Source organism: Coenobita brevimanus, chromosome 61 (genome assembly GCF_032717465.1).
Source record: "Coenobita brevimanus isolate Jiangsu-jjx chromosome 61, ASM3271746v2, whole genome shotgun sequence".
In the NCBI taxonomy this organism is placed as follows: domain Eukaryota; kingdom Metazoa; phylum Arthropoda; class Malacostraca; order Decapoda; family Coenobitidae; genus Coenobita; species Coenobita brevimanus.
Window position 1 is genome coordinate 44,600,265 of NC_137014.1, and position 22,075 is coordinate 44,622,339.

Sequence of the window (22,075 nt, forward strand, 5' to 3'; positions counted from 1 at the left end):
TCTCAGTTTTAACTACATGATGCTGAGACCGCTCTTAGCCCACACCCTGGCGCTCTCAGTTTTCATGATACGATACTGAGACCGCTCTTAGCCCACACCCTGGCGCTCTCAGTTTTCATGATACGATACTGAGACCGCTCTTAGCTCACACCCAGGCGCTCTCAGTTTTCATGATACGATACTGAGACCGCTCTTAGCCTACACTCTGGCGCTCTCAGTTTTCATGATACGATACTGAGACCGCTCTTAGCCAACACTCTGGCGCTCTCAAGTTTCATGGTACGATGCTGGGAGCCGACACTTACCTTTTCAACAGGTGAGAGTCGTGACCGAGGACCGATGCCATGGAGCTGGTAGGACCGTTTGTGGGCCGGGTTTAGTGGACCGTTTTGGGACTATACTCTTACTGTGACTGATACCTGCAATAAAAGGAAATAGGAAGTGTTTAGAGGAGAGTTTAATAGGTCAAAGTTGGCTGGTTACACGATTAGATAGACAAAGAGAAAAATAGATAAAGAGATAGATTGTCAGTCAGTTAGTCAGGCAGTTCATAGTTAGTTCAGAGGAAGTTAGACATATAGATAGTTTAACTGGTCTCTTAACCCCTTTAGAACAATGACTTACCACTTAATACTGCCACTTCTATGCACTTACACTCAACTTACGACACACTTACACTCACTCTTAGGGTACACTTTGCAACTGGAGGGGTTAAGTGAAGCCTTCTGTAAACATCCCACTGCTACACCTACATTTATCCCTGAACAAAATCGTATCGTCGTTCACGTACTAAAATGAATAACAAATGAAGAACACGACGTGGGGTTATAACGGTAAAGGTGTATAAAAACAAATGACGTCACGGTAGGGATGGGATTAAAGGGAAAAACAGGAAAAACACTGCATTAGACTGGAATTTTGGAGAGAGAGAGAGAGAGAGAGAGAGAGAGAGAGAGAGAGAGAGAGAGAGGGGGGGGGAGGGAGAGTGAGAGAGAGAGGGAGAGAGAGAGAGAGAGAGAGAGATTCTAACAACTGAACCGAACCCTGCTCAACCTACCAACCCTGCGAACTATAAAAAATTTCACAAAAATAGTTCCCATATATAAAGTTGAAAAACAAAATGAAAATATCTAGTGTATTTTAATTCTCTCTCTCTCTCTCTCTCTCTCTCTCTCTCTCTCTCTCCGTGGACTTGCTAACTTCCCAACTCTCTCTATCGGTCAGTTCCACAAACAGTTCACAAGGCGGTCATCAGTAACTAAAGTTAGAGAGAGAGAAAGAGAGAGAGAGAGAGAGAGAGTTTGATGGCACTATTAGGAACTTTAGTGTAAATAAATAAAGCTCTCGTCAGAAAGGGTGTTTAGGTTAACTGTGGAATGTATTGGGTAGGAACAGAGGAGGAGGAGGAGGAGGAGGAGGAGGAGGAGGAGGAGGGAAGATAGGTTTATGTAGAAAGATGGGATTTTATTAATGCTTATATAAGAAAATGTGGAAGGCAGAGAGAGAGAGAGAGAGAGAGAGAGAGAGAGAGATTCAGTGCACATGAGAGTGAGGGTGAGAGGATTAAAGAGAGTGAGCGAGGGAGAGAGAGAATCCAATCAAGCAAGAGTAATCAAGAGAGACTGAGGTACTAGAGCAAATGTGAGAGAGTAAGAGAGTGAGCAAGGAAAAACGCCAGTGAAAGAGTTAGAGAGGGAACACAGTAGTCAAAGAGAAAGAGAGAGAGAGAGAGAGAGAGAGAGAGAGAGAGAGAGTAATCAAGCACTTGATAAGAGAACAAATAAAAGCCATACGAGTGAGTGAGGAAGAAAGAGTGAAAGTGAGAGAGAGTGAGCGAGCAATGAGAGCCCTGAGGTAAGGCCTGAAGGAAGGAGAGGGAGAGAGAGGAGGGAAGGGGGAAGAGGTAGGTAGGTAGGTAGGTAGGCAGGTAGGTAGGCAGGTAGGTAGGCAGGTAGGTAGGTAGGTAGGTAGGCAGGTAGGTAGGTAGGTAGGTAGGTAGGTAGGGAGGGAGGGAGGGGTAGAGGAAGACTGCAAAAGGTTGATCATAGCTCTCTCTCTCTCTCTCTCTCTCTCTCTCTCTCTCTCTCTCTCTCTCTCTCTCTCTCTCTCTCTCTCTCTCTCTCTCTCTCTCTCATTTTCTTCTTCACATTTCTCAATTCTTCTATTCTCCACTTCCAATCCCTCCTATTTCTCTTCCTCTCTCCCTCATCACTTGTCTTCCTCCTCTCTCCTCCTCCTCCTCCTATCTTTATCACTCTCTCTCCTCTTTCCTTCTCCTTCTGTCTTTATCACTCTCCCTCCTCTTTCCTTATCTCTCCCATCTCCCATTTATTTCTCGTATCTCTTCACCTCTTATCATGTCTTTTTTATTACATAGAATCACACTTTCTTGTTAATAAGTTTGATTCTCTCTCTCTCTCTCTCTCTCTCTCTCTCTCTCTCTCTCTCTCTCTCTCTCTCTCTCTCTCTCTCTCGTTTCCTCCCCTCCTTGTTCCTCTTCTGTTTCCTCATTCCTTTCCTCCCTCCTTTCATTTATTACCTCCCTCCTGCCTCCTCCCTTCTCTCCCCCCTCCCTCTCCTCTTTACCTCCTTCCCTCTCTCTCCTTCCTCTTCGTTTCCTTCTTCTCCCCCTCATTTTCCCTTTCCTTCTCTCCCCTTCCTCCCTTTTTTCCCTCTCTCTTTCCTCCACCACCCCTCCCCTCCCCTTCCTTTCTCTCCTCCTCTTTCTTTTCCCTACCCTCCCACCCCCCCCTCTCTCTTTTTCTCTCATGCCTCCCCTCATTTCCATATCCTCCCTCTCTCTCTCCTCCAATCTCTCTTTCCTTCCCCTTTTTCCCCCTCGCTCTCTCACCCCCTCCCTCTCTTCGTCTTCCCACGCCTTCCCTCCTCCTCCTCCTTCTCCTCCTCTTCCTCCTCCTCCTCCCTCTCATTAAATAATTTCTCTTTCCACCTCCTTCATGTTATTTAGCCTCCTCTTCCTTCTTCTTTTTCTTCTTATTCCTATTCTGACTCCTCTTCTTTCTCTCTCTCTCTCTCTCTCTCTCTCTCTCTCTCTCTCTCTCTCTCTCATCTCCCTTCCTCTGGTGTAAGTTGGTATATGCAGGTATATCTGGTATAACCGAATTCCTATATGTAGCCTTGTAAGATGGGTATAGCTGGGTGGCATGATCTGGTATAAAATGGTATATTATAGAACAGATATACAGAATGGTGTTAATGAAGTAAAACCAGGTACTAAGTGGTGTAAGGATGGTGTAGCCTGGTATAGCTGTATATCTTGATGGTATAGACTGATGCAAACTGGTGTAGGCTGGTGTAAAATAGGCTAACATAAGTGGTATAGCGGCTGGTATGAGCTGGCACAGGACTGAATAAATAGATGAAGCTTGGTGTGAAGGGACAACTGGTATAAACTGGTGTAACCTGGTGTAAGCTGATGTATGTACCTCCCCTACTTTGAATATGGAGGAACACGCTGGTATGACTGGTATAACGTGTAATAGCTAAATTGGTAATTGAAAACTGGTATTAATGTGATGTAAAAATTGAAATATGGGTGGTGTAGAAGAGGCTAGGCTTGGTATTAGCTATATCTTCCTGGCTGGTGTAAGTGTATGCAGTCTGACGTGAGCTGAGTGTTAATAATACCAGTTGTTTGGTTTGGTATTTTCGCAGCCACTGGTATAAAAGTTAATCTGGTCGTGTGGACAAGGATGGTGTGTCCTGGTATAGTGTGCGAGGAAGAAATAAGCTGGTGTAAACTCTAAACAGGCTGGTATATTGCGGAGTCAACTGGTATAGGCTAAATATGATCTGGTATAAATTGTGAACTGGCTCATATATAGGCAGGTATAGGGCGGAATTAGCTGGTGCAGGCTGTATAAAGGCTGGTATCAACTGCGGAGGTGTGAAGTGGTGTAAGGTGGTGGAGGATGGTGTTGGATGTGGTGTGGTGTGGTATAGTGTGTATAGGTGAGTTATGAGATATGTTATGGTGTGGTGTGGTGTGGTGTTGTGGTGTGAGGTGGTATACAGCAAAAATAGGACAGTATGTGGCGTACACAGGGTGGTGTAACATGTAAACAGGATGGTGTAGGGTGGTGTTGGCTGGTGTGGGGTGGAGAAGGGTGGTATCAAGTGGTGTAGGGTGGTGTGAGCTGATGTGGGTTGGTGAAGGGTGGTGTGGGGTGGTGAAGGGTGGAATGGGGTGGTGTAGGTTGGTGTGAGATGGTGTAGGGTGGTGTAAGGTAGTGTGGGGTGGTGATGGGTGCTAGCAGGATTTTGTAGGTTGATAACAAAGTGGTGTGGGGTGGTGTAGGTTGCAGAAAAAGGTGGTGTAGGTTTGCGTTGGGCGGTGCTGGGTGGTGTAGGGTGGTGTGGGGTGGTGTGGCGTAATGTAGGCTGTATGGCGTGGTGTAAGGTGGTGTAGGTTGTAAAAAAAACATGGTGCTGGTTTGTACAGGGTGGTGTAGGGTGGTGTGGGGTGGTGTAGGGTGGTGTAGGTTGGTGTAGGGTGGAGTGGGGTGGTGCAGGCTGGTGTGGGGTGGTGTAGGGTGGTGTTAGTGTGTGTAGGGTGGTGTTGGTTTGTGTAGGATGGTGCTGGATTGTATAGGGTGGTGTGGGGTGGTGTAGGTTGTAAGAAAAGGTGGTGCTGGTTTGTGCTGGGTGGTGTAGGGTGGTGTGGGGTGGTGTAGGCTGGTGTAGTGCGGCAAGAGAGCGGCTATAGCGTAGGCTGAAGCTCTCAGGCCGCTCACTCGCTCTGCTTAAAGGAGAACTATGTGTTGAGCCTTTACTGTCCTGTCCTCCACACCACCACACCAGCTATACCACACCACATCACACCACCACACCACACCATCACATCACATAACACCACCACATCACATCACACCACCACACCACACCATCACATCACATAACACCACCACATCACATCACACCACCACACCACACCATCACATCACACCACACCACACCACACCACACCACCACACAATCATTATACCGTCACTGTATATTTTGAGGCATTACTCTTTTCCTTCACACCACACCACTACACCAGCAATGCCACTACACTAACCACTGTCATACCAGCTATACCACTGTCATACCAGCTATACCACACCATCATCACTGTTTAAAGATGAAATATATGCTGGTGATTTACCGTCCGTCTTCCACCGCAGTACCACAACACCAGCTCTACCACATCACCACATCGCTATACCAGCCTTTCACACCACCTCCAAACCACATCATTCATACCAGATATACCACTGTGCTGAACAACTAACACCACATATCACCACCACACTCTCACACCAGCTATACCACAACACCACCATACCATCTCATACCAGTACACCACTTTTACATCACCACAGTCACTATCTACACCACCACACCACCACTACACATACCACGTCATGCCCTTTCATACCCCTAATCATACCAGACATAGCAGCAGCCACACCAGTTATTTATACCACCATCTACCCCGCTTAGAGAGAGAGAGAGAGAGAGAGAGAGAGAGAGAGAGAGAGAGAGAGAGAGAAATAAACCAGGAACCAATTTGTGTTCTTGACAGAGAGAGACAGAGAAATACAATCACAAAACACACACACATACACACACACACACACACACACACACACACACACACACACACACACACACACACACACACACACACAAAGGGACGGAAAGACAGAGGAACTACGACAGATACAAACAAAAAAAAAGACAAAATAGACGAGAGAGAGAGAGAGAGAGAGAGAAGCAGACAGGAACAGGCAAAGACGAGCATGAAGATAAAGACAGAGACAGACAGACAGGCAGGCAGACAACAGAGAAAGGAAACAGAGCAGGAACTTAGAGAGATTAAAGAGCTGAGGCAGGCAGATACGAGAGAGAGAGAGAGAGAGAGAGAGAGAGAGAGAGAGAGAGAGAGAGAGAGAGAGAGAGAGAGAGAGAGCAAACCAATACCACACTAACCCTCAGTACACATTGGCTTATCCGGCAACCTCACTAATTCGGCAATCGCTTTATCCGCGACACCCCTCCCTATACCCCGAAAGGCGGATGGTGGAGGACTGAACTACTACTACTACTACTACTATTACTACTACTACTCTCCTTCAGTACGGAAATGGGTGCCGGAGAGGGACGCCTTCACGTACTGGCACTGATATAACTGGATGACTCTCTCTGCCCGGTTATAAAAACGTCCCTCTATTCCCTCCCTATCCCACGAAAGGAGGATCGTGGACTGCAGGTGGAGAGGAACTTCAGCCTGCAGTCCACCGGGTAGTAGTAGTAGCAGTAGTAGTAGTAGTAGTAGTAATAGTAGTAGTAGTATAAGTAATTTCACTCAGCAAGACTCAGGACATTCCCCACACACACCCTGCATTCACCTATCATTCATATATTATTTTCCCCTTGTAACTCAAACCCGCATTCTTGTCTCGTAAGGATGCTCCCTAACACCCCTTCCTAAGCGATTTATTTACCAAACTCCTTTCTCTCTCTCTCCCTCTTGCTCCTATGACTCACTCTCAAAGGCGTGGGTCATTTATGCAAACCAAGTTGATATTAAAAACGATAAATAACACACAGGTGGGAATATTCGAGTACTTGCTAATATTCCCCTGTTACACACGCACACCACGTCACCAGTAAAAGATATGGTGAGGAGAATATCACGCGAGAATATCAGAATTTAAGAGAGAATTTCAGAATCAGAATATCAGGAGTTACGAGAGAATATCAGAAGCTACTAGAGAATATCGCAACTTACGAGAGAATATCACAACTTACGAGAGAATATCACAACTTACGAGGATATCAGTCAGCGTTATTACCACCTTTGTTGGTCTTGTTAATATCGCTACAATTACAGGCAATTATTCTCGATGTGATATTACAATAAAATGGCTTTCTAGATTTTTAAATAAACATGATCTAATACACGTAACACAGGGAAATATTCATCAAGATTTTAATATTTATACCTCTATCGGTGTATCTATCTAATATATACATCTACATCCATCTATTTATCTATCTATCTGTCTATCTATCTAAATCTACGGAGGGGAACCAGAAGTCTCTTGAGCCTACATTAATACGATCCCCCCAGGTTTACTACCCCCTACCCCCTCCCCCTTGCATCCCCTCTCCATTCCCCCACACCCTTCCCCTCCCCTTCTCCCTGACCCGTTCTCCCTCTCCCTCACCCCTGCTCCCATTCTTTCCCTTCCCCCCCATGCTACTCCCTCACCCCTCGCTTCTTTCCCCTCTTCCCTCTTTCTTCCTATGCCTTTCTTTCCTTCCTCTTTCCTTTCTTTTCCTTATCCCTCTTCCCTCATCCCAATTTCTCCCCCTCTCACCTACCTCCCTCTTTGTCCCTCTTCCCCCTCCTTCCCTTCCCCTCCCTCTTTCCTCTACCCACCTCCCTCTCTCTCCTCTTCCCCCTCCTTTCCTTCCCCTCCCCTCTCCTACCTACCTCCCTCTCTCCTCCCCCATCCTTTCCTTCCCCCCTCTCCTCCCAACCTCCCGCTCCCTCCTTTCCCCTCCCCCCTTCTCTCCCCTCCCCCCTTCGAAATACCGTCTTATATTATCCTTACGCTGGTTATTAAGGTTTTTATTAGGGGATTTTTTCTTATTAATGTCTCTCTCTTATTGAATTTCCGCCACAAATTGACCGCATAGTAATGGTGTGTGTGTGTGTGTGTGTGTGTGTGTGTGTGTGTGTGTGTGTGTGTGTGTGTGTGTGTGTAGAATTAGGTTATATGTATCTTATTTTGGATTAACTTTTGCTTTTTTTATTATTATTCCTTGATTTTCTTTTTTCTTTCTTCTCTATCGCTGTCTTTGTCTGTCTGTCTGTTTGTCTGTCTCTGTGGCTATAACTACCTGTCTATCTATTTGCCAACTTAACCTAAATTAACTCTTCCCTCCCCGATCTCTCTCTCTCTCTCTATCTATCTACCCACCTACCTACCAACTTCATAACCTACTAACTTACCTACCTAACCTAACCAAATTCTCTCTCTCTCTCTCTCTCTCTCTCTCTCTCTCTCTCTCTCAACTAACCATTTTCTCTCTCCCTCACAGCCTACCGCCCCACCAGCTCTCCTCCAGCGCCCTCCTGCCCGAGACGCCCGAAACGGAGGTCGCGGGCGGTATGGGCGGGTTGGGCGGCAGTGTGGGCGGGCTGGGCGAGGAAATGGGCGGGATGGGCGGGGGACTGGGCCGGCTGGAGCACATGAGGCCACGACAGCCGCCCCCGCCCTCTTTCTGGGACTGCCTTGTTACCTGTCATGATAGGCTGGGGCAAAGACTCGCTAGGAAGAGGGTAAGTATAGCATCGTCCCCTAGCACCTCTACCTTGGCGATTTATTTTTGGATACGGGTAGGCTGGGGCAAAGACTCGGTAGGAAGAGGGTAAGTATATCTTCGTCCCCTAGCACCTCTACCTTAGCGATTAATTTTTACATACGGCTAGTTAATATCAATTGTAAACTAAGTTCCGTATTTTCATCGGTTATGGAAGTTCCCTAGCACCTCTACTTTAGCGATTTATTTTTGTATACGCGTAATTAATATCAACTGTATACTAAGTCGTGTATTTTCATCGGTTATGGATGTTCCCTAGCGCCTCTAAATCAGCGATTTATTTTTGGATACGGCTGGTTAATATCAATTTGTATATTTAAATTTTATGCTGAGTATGGTGGTACATGAATGGTTTAAATGACACAAAAGAGGGAAGTGGGGAGTCATAAGCAAATTAAATCGCTTAGGGAGAGGTGTTAGGGAGCTTCTATACCTTTAACACTAGCTTTGCCTGGATTTTCGTCCTTTAGCAGCTTATTTCTTGTAACTCAGTAGCATAGAAAACAATATTATGGCCCTACATCCATTCAATAACACTTCCTCGTGATTAGCATCGTATTCTAGTGTCGGTCTAAGCATTCAAGTTGGAGACATGGCAATTTTGGCCAAGTTAAAGTAAAATGAGTATAGTTTCTGCTTTCATCTGACGGAAATGGGTCACTCCTATCACTTGCATAGTCATGAGTCTCCTTGGTTACTAGTCAAATTTATCCTTCATTCTGTCTACACCTGAGCTGAAAGGGGTTACTCTCTCTCTCTCTCTCTCTCTCTGACAAAAAATCGCATACAATATCTGCTTTCAACCGACGGAACTGAGTAAGCACAGTGTATGAAGCTGGGCTGGGGTAGAGTGAACTAGATTAGGTGAGGTGTGTGTGTGTGTGTGTGTGTGTGTGTGTGTGTGTGTGTGTGTGTGTGTGTGTGTGTGTGTGTGTGTGTGTGTGTGTGTGTGTGTGTGTGTGTGTGTGTGTGTGTGTGTGTGTGAGAGAGAGAGAGAGAGAGAGAGAGAGGGGGGTCTAAAGAGAGTGAGACAGACAGACAGACAGACGTACTTTTAGTGATACGCCTAGAGAGAGAAACAGACAGACAGATAGACAGACAGACAGACAGTACTAGCAGCGATCCGTCTAAACTGCCAGATCACCATCAGTAAAGCCTTTAATAACAGGCTAAAAATACGATCAGGAAGTAGCGGGGAAGGGGTGGGTGTCGCAGCGGCATCTGATTGGTCTGTATGTTAAAGGTGAATCAGGAGGTAGGGGCTGGGTAGGGGAGGAAGTTGCCACCCAGTCCTATGCTGCCCGGAAACAACATTATTATTATTATTATTATTAATAGTAGTAGTAGTAATAGTAGTAGTAGTAGCAGTATTGTTATTGTTATTATTATTATGTTTTTGTATAGGAGGAAGTTACCACCCAGTCCTGTGGTGCCTGGAAAGATTATTATTATTATTATTAGTATTATTAGTATTATTAGTTTTGTGTGAGTTTCCAGCGTTTTCGTTCTTGGATGCAAACCCTTATCGGTCACGACCCGTTGGAGCGCCTTAACCCACTACACCATCAGGCGCCTATTTGGTTATATGGTTACCACCCAGAGGAAATCATTTGGCTTATCACTCAGCGCAGAATCACCCAAAGTGGATAGTGAGAACCCTAACTTACCACAACACTGCAACACATTTCATATAACCACACAAATAATTTACTATGCTGTGTTGCAATTACGTATGCAACACGTAATTAATATCTGACCTTGCAATTAGCCAGCACAGAGCACAAGAGCACATCGGGACCGAAAAATCACCAAAAACCGAAAGTGCTAAAATGTTGAAGTGTTCTTGCAGATCGGGGTGGGGGGCGAGATAGGATCGGGGCCGAGGTGGTCATTGTGCCGAGCCGGGGTCAGGGAGAGAGAGAGAGAGAGAGAGAGAGAGAGAGAGAGAGAGAGAGAGTGTGTGTGTGTGTGTGTGTGTGTGTGTGTGTGTGTGTGTGTGTGTGTGTGTGTGTGTGTGTGTGTGTGTGTGTGTGTGTGTGTGTGTGTGTGTGTGATAACCAAAAGATATAGGACGTCAAACCACTGCGATACATGGAGCCAAAATTTACTCAGCAGTGCACACAAGGTACGTTCTCTCTCTCTCTCTCTCTCTCTCTCTCTCTCTCTCTCTCAAAAAAAAAAAAAAAAAAAAAAAAAAAGTTAACTACAGGGCGGTCCACATATAACTCTCCTCTTTCACTCTGCCAGACGACTTTTTGTGTGTCCAACGATAAAGAAAAATGAGAAAAAGCAAAGAAAAAATTAAAACAGATAAAGAAAAGAATCAGTCTTACACGCATCTAACCTCAAAAAAAAAAAAAAAATCATAATGAAAGCGTAAAATCGGTACCAGAAAATTTCGGAGATGATGCAAGGAGCCGAATTTGTCTCCGTCACCGGGACAGACCCTCTGGCCGAACGCTCCCATCCCTGCCTTTGTTGACGTGATAAGGAAAGAACTGCCTGACAAATTACGCTCCACTCTTTTCTCATTTCCTCATTTTTCCCCCCATTTCCTTCCCGCAAATTACTCTCAGTTCCTGTCTCATTCTCTCCTTCCTCCTTCCATTCCTTTCCCATAAATTTATCTCAACTCTTTTCTCATTTCCCCTTTTCTCCTCCCATTCCCTTCCTGCAAATGCTCTCAACTCTTTTCTCATTTTCTCCGTCTTCCTCCCATTCCCTTCCTGCGTTCGGTGGTACAGTGGATATCCTCTTTTCACTTTAACTTGGACTAAAGCTTTCATTTCCCCAACTTGAACGCTAAGTTGTAACAGTAGATTAACACTAGAAGATTATGCCGCTCACGAAGAAGTTCACTGGAAAGATGCACAGTCGCAGTAATGATTCTTTTTTTCTTGTCTGTCTTTCTGTCACTGGGTTATGTTACAGAAGTTACAAAAGGGCAAAAAGAAAAAAAAAACTGGGCCAACTTGAGATGAGAACACTATAGGACGCAAATCTCGTAACTGCAAGTCGCCTATGTTTGATACTCCGGCCGACCAGACCTTTTGCAAAAATAAATAAATAAATAAATAAATAAAAACGCAATCTATAAGCAGTTTTGGAGATTTCCCAACACCTCCTCCTTAGCGATTTGTTTTTCACATTACACATCAGTATCCTCTTCTGTGCTACTGATGTAAACTAAGTCGATATTTAAATGACGTAACATAAAAGAGAATGCTATGGTGCAATATTCAAACTAAATCGCTACGGCAAAGGTGCAGCGAGACCTCCTATGACCCTCAGAATATACTCTCCATTCATATATCTATCGTGTATACTCATTCATATATCTACTGTGTATACTCATTCATATATCTATCGTGTATACTCATTCATCTACCTACCGTGTATACTCCTCATTCATCTATCGTGTATACTGCCCACTTATGCATCTATCCTACCCAGCTGTTCCTGATTTTCTTAGTCCTCCAACTTCCTATCTAGTTCCAATATTATCACCTACAACGAAGCAAACCCGGAAATGATAACAATGGCAGGTAATATACTCTTTTCACTCTAACTTGGCCTAGAATTCCCATCCCTCCGTCTTGAATGCTGAGTTGTGAGAAAAGACTGACGCTAATTTTGATGCTCGTCACAAAGAAGTGCTATCGAAAGGAAACAGAGCGGTCGTAATGCACCCTTCTGGCACTGAGCTATGTGAAATAAGCTGCAAAAAAGGACGAAAAGCTGGGCCATGTTAGAGTAAAAACAGTATGATATTGCTGACTGGATACGCCTTCATGTGGGTGCATCGATATGACTGGGTGGTGGACCTACCCAGATATACAAGTCCCTCAGTTACACCCCCCCATCCCCCGAAAAGTGGATGTTGGATTATAGGGCAGCTTCGGCCTGCAGTTCACTAGGTTCACGTTGATATGAAACTGGGACTACTACTACTACTACTGCTACCACTCTACTACTGCTACTAACAACAACACTAACAAAAACAGTGAATTCGGACAGAGAAGATAGCACGACCTAGCATCACTATTAACGCGGGGGACAGTGTGGTTTAGTTTTGCTGATAACGCATAATCATGAGTGGCATCCGTTGATCAGGTCTTAGTGCACATCCAGGCTTCGCCTGATGTGCCGGGGAACACACTAATTAGGCTCAGTTTTGCCTGGCAGTGTAGCTTATGAGTGGCTTATCAGTGGCTCTGGTGTGCTCAGGCGCCGCGTGAATTCACCCCATTAGCAACATCCTATGTAAATCTAAAATCAGTGGCGGCGTGCCAGCCACAATGTGCCGTGTTTATTTTCGCAATGCATTACTGTCCGAGTACACACACACATACACACACACACACACACACACGAATATATATATATATATATATATATATATATATATATATATATATATATATATATATATATATATATATATATATATATGTGTGTGTGTGTGTGTGTGTGTGTGTGTGTGTGTGTGTGTGTGTGTGTACTTAAATGCACAATACTTGAATGTACAGTGTAATTTTTTTATTTTCCTTTATGCAAAAAGAGGAATCGGTCCAACGCCTTTAATAATTGTCATCCCTATATGTCTCTTCTTGTGGAGTCTTTGTGGTGTGTTGTGGTTATGAGGTGGTAATACTGCGATGATGATGATGATGATGATGATGATGATGATGATGAGGATGAGGATGATGATATTGCCGTTACTATTAATGATACTATTACTGCTAATTAAGATACTGAACACCCCCTCTCCCCCATCCAGGTGGAGCAAGGGGTGCGCCTGTACAACCAGCAGAAGCACATAGCAGCGGTGAAGAAGTGGAAGCAGGCACTGCGTCGCATTACTAAGGACAACGATAGATTTATTACCCTGGGATATCTCAGTCAGGCGCATTTGGACTGGGGAAGATACAGGTAAGGTGTCTATTTATCTATTAATCTATCTATCTATTAATGTATCTACCTACCTATCTATCTACGTATTAATTTATCTACCTATGTCTGGCTGTCTTTTTTTTTATTATCTATGGCTAAATTCCGATCTGTTTATTTATCTATCTCACTACAGACAACCGATTCATTATGTTGGGATGTCTGTCTATCTATATTTTTCTATCTATCTACGTCGCACAACTAAGGACAACTATAGGTAAGGGGTCTGTATGTCTATTTATTGATCTATCTGTCTGTTTACCTACCTACCTTCCTTCAACTTCGGAAACATCACTAATACTGAAGAATCTAACGAAGAATATAGGTCACTCCTTAACTATATTTCTTAGTCTGAATAAAATCGCCCGTAGCCAAGAATAACAGCTTCAGAAAACACGTCACCAAAATGAAAAGACCAATTTATTCAATCAGACATTTTGCAATTTACTGTTCAGGGGGAAAACGATGAATTACGGAAAATCTGTTACTGTTCGCCTTCCCCTCCCCACATTTTCGCGGCTAAAAATGTACTGATTCCGCGCTCCTCCATTTCCTACGTATTTTTTGTTACCTCGTTTTCTATGAACATGCCAGCGAGTTCCAGGGCGGACTCTGACAATCTTTTAACGTTTTCTATCCCCTTTTTCACCGTACAAGTGTGTGTTTTCCCGGAATCATCTGGCTAATTTGCAAGCTCCGACTTTTAACCTGGTCATCATTATTTTTTTTTTTTATCTTTTTTATTCAGTTCATTTTTTGCAAACGATTTCCTGAACTGGAGGACGTATATTTCGCCTCCACTGGGATGCAGCCACACTTGCTCAAAACAAATGAGACGGAAACATGTAAAGGGGCGATGTACATTTTCCATCAATAGTCAGTCGTATGGTATCGCTAATGAGATGGACTCGTGATCGTTTTACTTCATTCTTGACATCAACTGCAAGCTATTTTTTTTCTAACCTGTGATTCCCTTCTTACCCCCCGCAGAGAAATGCTAGACTTTGGGTTCCAGCAACTAGACATCGCCAACGAGATGGACTCCCCGATGCTGCGTGCTGAGGCCTACCTGACGATCGCGAGGGCCAACGAGCGTCTGGGTAATCTTGAGAAGGCGGTGTCGTACTGCCGTCACTCCCTGTACAACCAATGTGATCAGTCCCGCACCACAGGCTACGTCCAGCTCACCCTGGGCAACACCTACCTCGTCTACTCCAGCTTCAGCAAGGCCATCGAGCACTACGACCTCGCCCTCAAGGTGTCACGCAGCATCCACGACACCGCCCTTGAACTCCAGGTAAATAACTCTAAGTGGGCATCATCCTTAATCCCCTACATATACTGACTCTGTGAATAACTTTCTAAGTATTCACAACACACCACTTGTGAGTTTTCCAGTTGTACTTGTTATATTCCGGCGAACATCAGGCGGTTTTATTTAACTGGGCATCACTTCTCATGCTGAGGAGATAGATATGCATTACCATTTTCTACGTCTACTGAACATGACAAACGGTAGAAACGTCTGGTATAACTGATAAGGGTGTTAATATTGATTCCTAATCTCATTGTTCATGCTCAGGACAGCCTGGGGTTACAACTACTTAAGTACTACTTCTACTACTACTACTACTACCACTCCTACTACTACTACAGGTGTACTGCGGTTTGGGCCAAGTGTTCTGCCTGCTACAAGACTACGAGAAGTCCCTGTCGTTCAGTGCCAAGGCCTTTGAGCTTTCCAAAACCTTCCACATCAGCGACCTAAACTCCAAGTACCAGAGACTCTCACTCGTCACCCTGGCCACGCCTCTCAGAAAGCTTGGCAGATCACAGGAAGCCAAGGATTGTTGTCAGGTAGTTATGTCTGTCTGTATCTCTGCCTCTGTCTCTCGTCTCCCCCTTCCTCTCTCTCTCTCTCTCTCTCTCTCTCTCTCTCTCTCTCTTTCTCTCTCTCTCTCTCTCTCTCTCTCTCTCTCTCTCTCTCTCTCTCTGCCTATCACCCTATCTATCCATGTACAGTATCTATCTAACTATCTACAGCATCACTTTATCTACAGTATCCATCTATATCGGTCTACCTACATGTCCATTTGTCTGTCTGCCTGTCAATTTATCTACAAGCAACTTCCTTAATGCAGGAGGGGGTGGTCATCAATAAAATATCAACTCCATGTCAACCTGTCCTCTGTCATCAAGCTGCCCTCCCTTCAACTCACAGTAATCCCCATCGTCACCATATCCTTCCCCCTCATTCTAGGTCTCTCTCTCTCTCTCTCCCTCCACCTTATTCACATACTCTCTCCTGGTCAGTCTCTTATTCTCCATTCTCTCCATACGGCCTCACAGCTCCAGGGTACGTATACACAGTACAGCATTTCCTCCCTTCTTTCCCCTCCTCCTCTTCTTTTAAATACTTCCTTCCCCCTCCCCTCTTCTCCCCACCCTTTCTCTCTTCAACTCCTCTTTCTCCTGCTACAATCCCCCCTCTTACCTGTCCCCTGCTTTCCCCTCTTCCCCTGCTTTCCCCTTCCCCCTTCCTTTACACGCACCATCCCCCCCTAATCTACCCCCTCCCTCCCTTCCTCCCGTCACAACACACTGCTCCTATTGTACTGTATATTAAAGATGACACACCCAATCAGCCATTCACACATCCATTCATCACTACAACACAATGACACATATATGGCCTCATCCCACCTACATTCAAACAATTAACCAGGTCAGTATAATGGCTCCAATGACGCCTCAGTTCATTTTATTTTCACTACTTACTACTTACTTTAATTACTTATTTAGTACGATATTGCCCCCTTTTTAATATAATCTTGCTACCAACACATGTAATATTCAAAGGAAGAGAGACAGATTTTTGTGATGAGGTCAGAGACACCAACACATATAATATTCAATGCAAGAAAGACCGGCTACATATATAAAGAAACCAACAGACGTATTATTCAAAGCAGGACAGACTTAGTTTCGAGACTTTCAGTTGTAATATTCAAAGCTGGAGAGACCTGTTTCAGAGACACCCACACATGTAATATTCAAAGCAGGTGAGACATACTGTATTAGTGAAGGAGTTCGGAAGTCTCCATTTACTCCTTAACAACACTAGGATACACTTACTATTATAGGAGTCTTCTGAAGGTCACACACACACACACACACACACACACACACACACACACACACACACACACACACACACACACACACACACACACACACACACACCACTGGGGGTTAACAGAACGAGGGGGTTAGAATGTGTAAGAATCAATCAATATACGATTTTCATTTCTCCCTGTTGTGTTACTCTCAGACAATTTTCTTCAGCTTAGTGGAGGGGATGAGCATATTATTCAGCCATACAGGTGTGCTTGTCCACTCTCGGTTCCCCTCACTCACTTTCCCCTCTATCTCAGTTTTTCTCTAATTATCTCATTCATTGCCTTCCTCCCTTCCCTCTCCTTTCCGTCCTTACATGACTCTCTCTCTCTCTCTCTCTCTCTCTCTCTCTCTCATTCCTTCCATATATTTTTTTTCTTTCATTTTTCATTTCCCCTCTCCCTAGTCTTTATCATCCCTCTCACTTTTTTCACAGTTTCCCCTTCCCTCATTTTCCACCACTTTTTTCACATTCTCTACATTTTCTTTTTCACTTTGTTTCTCTTCCCCCTTCTATTAATCATTTTATATTTTCATCCCCTATTCCAGATACCTACACCCCTCTCAAACTCTCAGTTCTATATTATCCTTTTCACTCTGTTTTAACCCTTCCTGTTTCTCCCCCTCTTGTTTTCATCCTCTTACCTTCACTCTTGTTTCTTCTCTGGTTCCTCATTCTTTCTTAATGCTTACTTTTCCACCCCTTCTAAATCTGTCTGTTTACTTCACCTCATTTTCCTACCTCTTCTACTGTCCTTTTTCTCTGCTCTTTCATTTTCTCTGGATTGCCTTCCTTTCCTCATGCTTAGTTACCTACTTTATCCAAATTTCTGTCTCCTTTTCTTCTTTTGTCTCTTCTCTCCTATTCATCTCCCTAGTCTTCACTCATCCTTTCATCTCTAGCTTTTATCTCTTTCTTCATGCCTAGTTTCCATCCATATCTAAATTTTTATCTCATCCCTTCTCTTCTATACCTACTTCCTTCTTCCTCAACTGTCCAATTTTCAAAATCCAATAAATATTTTACTCTCCACTCACCTCCATCCTCACCCACCCCATTTCATATCCAATCTACAGCACTCCTTCTTCCATAAGATATTCACACCCTTTCTTCTCCCTCTCCACTCTTTGTTGTCTCCCCTTGTTTTGTATCGGTTTCTCTTCTCCTTACATTATCTTTCCCAACAATTCCGTCACTATCAATCTATCTATGCCTATTTATCTATACTCTGCAGACACAACATTTCATAAATTAACAAAATGTGCAGTACCATAAAAAGTATAAGACACAACATTACGTGTCTGACTAAATCCCTATAAAAATAAAATTAGTTAAGCATAAGTGTACAACAGACTCTCTCTCTCTAACCTTGCAGAAATGAAGTAGGGAATTTCCACATGAGGATTAAGCTGTGTCTGCATAACAATCAATGAGCCTTATTTACGAGACAGGAATGAGACTTCTTGGTTACTAGTCATATCCACTCTCCAAGCTGACTCCACATGACCATCAACTGAGCTGAAAGGAGTAAGATATTCATCAAGTTAGAAAAACATTCAAATAAAATCAACCTTCTAATGTGACTACAGCTGGTCATCCACTGAGCCAAAACAGGTTAGGGATCTCCATTATGTTAAAAAGAAAACATTTTACTGTAGCCAAATCAACCCTCTAATCTGACTACATGTGACCATCAGTTATGCTGAAAAGAATGACCTGTATAGTTCTTCATCAGATTAGAAAAACATACCATAGTTATTTTGACCCTCCAATCTGTCTACACCTGGCCATCAAGTGAGGTGAAAGGTGTTAGGGATCTTCATAATATAAAACATGCACACACACATACACACACACACACACACACACACACACACACACACATACACACACACACACATCCTAGTAAAATCGGTTCTCCAATCTGTCTACACCTAGCCACAAAGCCACCTAAAAGGGGTTGAGGATCTTTATCAGGTTAGAAAAAACAGATTACAGTCCTGTATAGTCAAACTAAGCCTCCAGTCTGACTATATCTGGCCATCAAGTAAATTGCAAGGGGTTACAGATCATCATCAGGTTAAAATAAACGTACTATAATCCCCTTCCTTGCCCCTCAGGATGCACTGAAACTAGCACTGACAGCTGGTGACCGGCCCACCCATGCACGCTGCCTGGCCATCCTCGCTGATATACACAGACAGTGCCTCGATGTACAGGTATGCTCTCAATAACAACACGTGTATACAAGATATCCTGGGAAACGTATGAGCAACTTTACGAGGATATTCTTGGGCAAATTTTACCATTACCGAGCTACGGTTACTGATGACCATATGGGTGAAAATGATCATAATACTGTAATTCACTCATAAGGCTACTGGCTCCCCAACTGCTGAGAATTTCTCCCAAGTTAATACAGAATTAATTATTCAAAATTATCCCAAGAATAAAGTCCTGGGGTTTTTCACACATTTCCTGGGATGCTTTGAACAGTATACTGGATTACATATTAAGGAAATAAAAGTGTATGGAGGCAGTTCTCATTATAAGTCTGGGATTTGTTCCAAAATATCACAACTTTTTCCATACATGTGGTGCTGTACACTGGGATATGCAGCCAGATCAGCTTAATTAACGGCAATGGAATTTTAAAAGTAAAGCTTTACACAATATATTGTGGACTTATATGCAAAAATTACCTTAAAAGGGAGAGCCTACAACATGACTTGTGGGATTTAACTGTCAACTAGCATACAGATGCCAGATGACCCAGTGGCAAAACGAACCATCTGGAATGGCAGCCTTACTTTATGTGCATGAGTCTGAAATTCTAAGGGTGGCTGGAGGTTTTTCAATCATGTACAGTAATGCCATGAGAAGCACAGGCCTGTCACCTACTCTTAAAAATTCTGGACTCTTGTAGCCTTGCCTCAGATCCTTACAATGAACTACTAGTAGTATGGAACTGCATGTTATAAGGCATTTATATATGTACCTGATGATGGCACCCAAACTCCTGGTTAATTAAATTGGCATTGTTATATCTGCTACAAGCACTGTTTGTTCCTAAAGGCTGGTATTAAAAGACAGTACTAAAGAACTAACAGTTATCATAACTAAAAACATTCCACTACAGCTACAGCTAACCCTGAACATCCACCAGAACTAAATGCAACCCGGTGCTGTTTTCCCACAGAGAGCCTACAAGAGGTATGGTGCGAGCATGCAGTTAATGGTCCATATGGAGGACCGAGCAGGCCAGTTGATTGCTCTCAATGGCATTGCGAAGACACTCGGACTCATGAGGCGACAGTCCAAGATCTGCGACTGTCGACCCCTCGAGATCAACAATAAAGTGATTGATCTGGCCTCTTCACTTTGCTGTAAGGTGAGCAGTGATTGACAGCAATGGTATAGTAAGAGTAAATATGGTAGATGTACTCATATTGGCACCTGGTGATCTGCTGGTTAGAATGCCCCATCTGGAGTGACAGCCTTCCACAGGTTTGATCCCATAGATGTTTTTCAGTCATACAATGCCATCAGTGCCACCAGAGGGAATAGGCTGGCCTCATGTAATGCCATGAGGTCAGCTGGTCAACTACCAATAAATGTACTAGATTACAGTTGCCTACCCTTGGGATCTGGGTTCCTTCACCACGAAAGGGTAATATAGGAATGAAACTTACCACTATCATCAGTTTAAAATGTTAACTTCATTATCTTAAAATATTAACTCCTTTTCTGTCAACTTTACTCTCTTAAAATATAATCTCCTTTTCTGTCCTTTTAAAATATCAACTTCAGTCTTCTAACATATCAGAATCAATCTCCAACAACTTCAACTGCTTTTCCATTGCAGCTAATCATGCGGGCAGCTCGCCTACATCTGGCCGACCTCTATTGCATCTTGAATGACTGTGACCTCAACTTCAATTTCTTAAAACATCCACTCCTTTCCCATCACAGCTAATCATGCGGTCGGCTCACCTGCGCCTGGCTGAGCTCTACCGCATCCTGAATGACGATGACAATGATGCCCTTCAGTGCCGCCTGGCTGCATGCCTCACTGAGGAGATGGAGCTCACTTGTGGCGTGTGTGGTGATCGTTATGGTGACCAGGGTGGGAATTCACTTGATGCTCTCCCATGCTCTCATATCTTCCATGCTAAGTACGTTTATAAGTCATGTCTTCCAAAATACGGCAATGAAAAACAGCTTCCTAACTTCCCTGCTTCCAACCTTATTATAACATGTGAAGACATTATATCAATTCTTAGTGCTGTCATTTTGCACTGTGCTATACAAACAGTTGCATGTTCGTGGTGTTCTATTTTGTAAAACAGCAGTTAAATTAAACTACATTACACTGACATTTTCAGAACTTCAGTGCTCAGAATAAACATAGACTACAAAAAGGGAAAAATACAGTACAAGTCTTTTTCTGTGATGTGTGTATGGCAATATATCATAATGACAATGCCTTCTGCCACCAGGTGTGTACGTGACCTGATGAATACGGTAGACCGTAAGAAGAAAAAGCGCAACTGTCCTGACTGCCGACGTTCCCTCAACTCCCGTCTGATGCTCATCTGTTACGATGAGCTCAAGGCAGCCTATGCTGATGGCCGCAACCCCCCCTCCAACACCACCTTCCCTCGCTACCATCCCTCCCCCTGTTCTGACGACCAGCCTCTCTGATACCCGCCTCATCGGGCACTCCTCTCCCCACCCTCACTTAAGGATAACCTGTGCTTCTGGTTAGTTTGCTGCACCTGAGGGTGGGTGCTGGAGAGAGTTGCCTTTGAGTGGTGGCAACAATATAACCGAGTGGCTCTGCTGTTTGGTTATGCAAACAGCCCTCAACTCCCCCCTCATCCCCCCAAAAGGATGGTGGGCTGTGGGAAAAGGGTAACTTCAGCCTGCAATCCACTGAGTTCATGTCCACATGAACCCGGCACCACAGCAACATGAGGGCAAGGCAAGATCATACTGTTGATGCTACTTCGAGCCCCAAGTCATCCCGTTTATCTAGTTATACTGTATCTTGTCTTGAAGCAGGACAACAAACACTGAAAATCAGTCCATAAATATAATGCTGTACCTGGATCTTTGTAGGATGAAAAATACGAACATCAAGTGATTTTCCTAGAAACTCATTAATCCTCTACCTGCTGGATGATGATGCAGGAAAACAGTAAAGCTGACCTTTGTATTGAGAACAGTAATATAGTGATTAAATAAGGAATGAGACAAATGCTGATTCCAAAGAAGTGCACTATTTTCAAGAAACTATATAATAAAAACTGCTGTGTTACTCTGGACATAATGCATATGCTCATAAACATCAGTAAGTGGTGTGACTTGATTATCACCTAGTCCTTGTGTGCTCTGAGGCCTGACGAATCTGTTTTGGGTGGCAAAATGGAAGGCTGAAGTGAGTGATTTTTGTACTCAAGCGTTTGGATAGGTTGGGATATTCCACAGTGGTGTTTTTCTCTGATGTTGTGATTTTTGGAGATGGTTCTGTTTGTTCATATACCATTA

General features: G+C 43.8%; 1 protein-coding gene across 1 annotated transcript in view; it reads left to right on the forward strand.

The window, feature by feature from the left end:
- LOC145403682 (43 kDa receptor-associated protein of the synapse) overlaps positions 1-21,229 on the forward strand; it is a 52,285-nt gene extending 31,056 nt beyond the window's left edge. Inside the window, exons 4-12 of the mRNA XM_080275373.1 lie at positions 8,116-8,206; positions 8,264-8,356; positions 13,178-13,329; positions 14,338-14,644; positions 15,004-15,204; positions 18,646-18,744; positions 19,725-19,916; positions 20,498-20,700; positions 21,025-21,229. Of these exons, the coding sequence (XP_080131499.1) occupies positions 8,116-8,206; positions 8,264-8,356; positions 13,178-13,329; positions 14,338-14,644; positions 15,004-15,204; positions 18,646-18,744; positions 19,725-19,916; positions 20,498-20,700; positions 21,025-21,229 (1,543 nt within the window). The remainder of the gene's footprint in view (positions 1-8,115; positions 8,207-8,263; positions 8,357-13,177; positions 13,330-14,337; positions 14,645-15,003; positions 15,205-18,645; positions 18,745-19,724; positions 19,917-20,497; positions 20,701-21,024) is intronic.
- Positions 21,230-22,075: the final 846 nt, after the last annotated feature.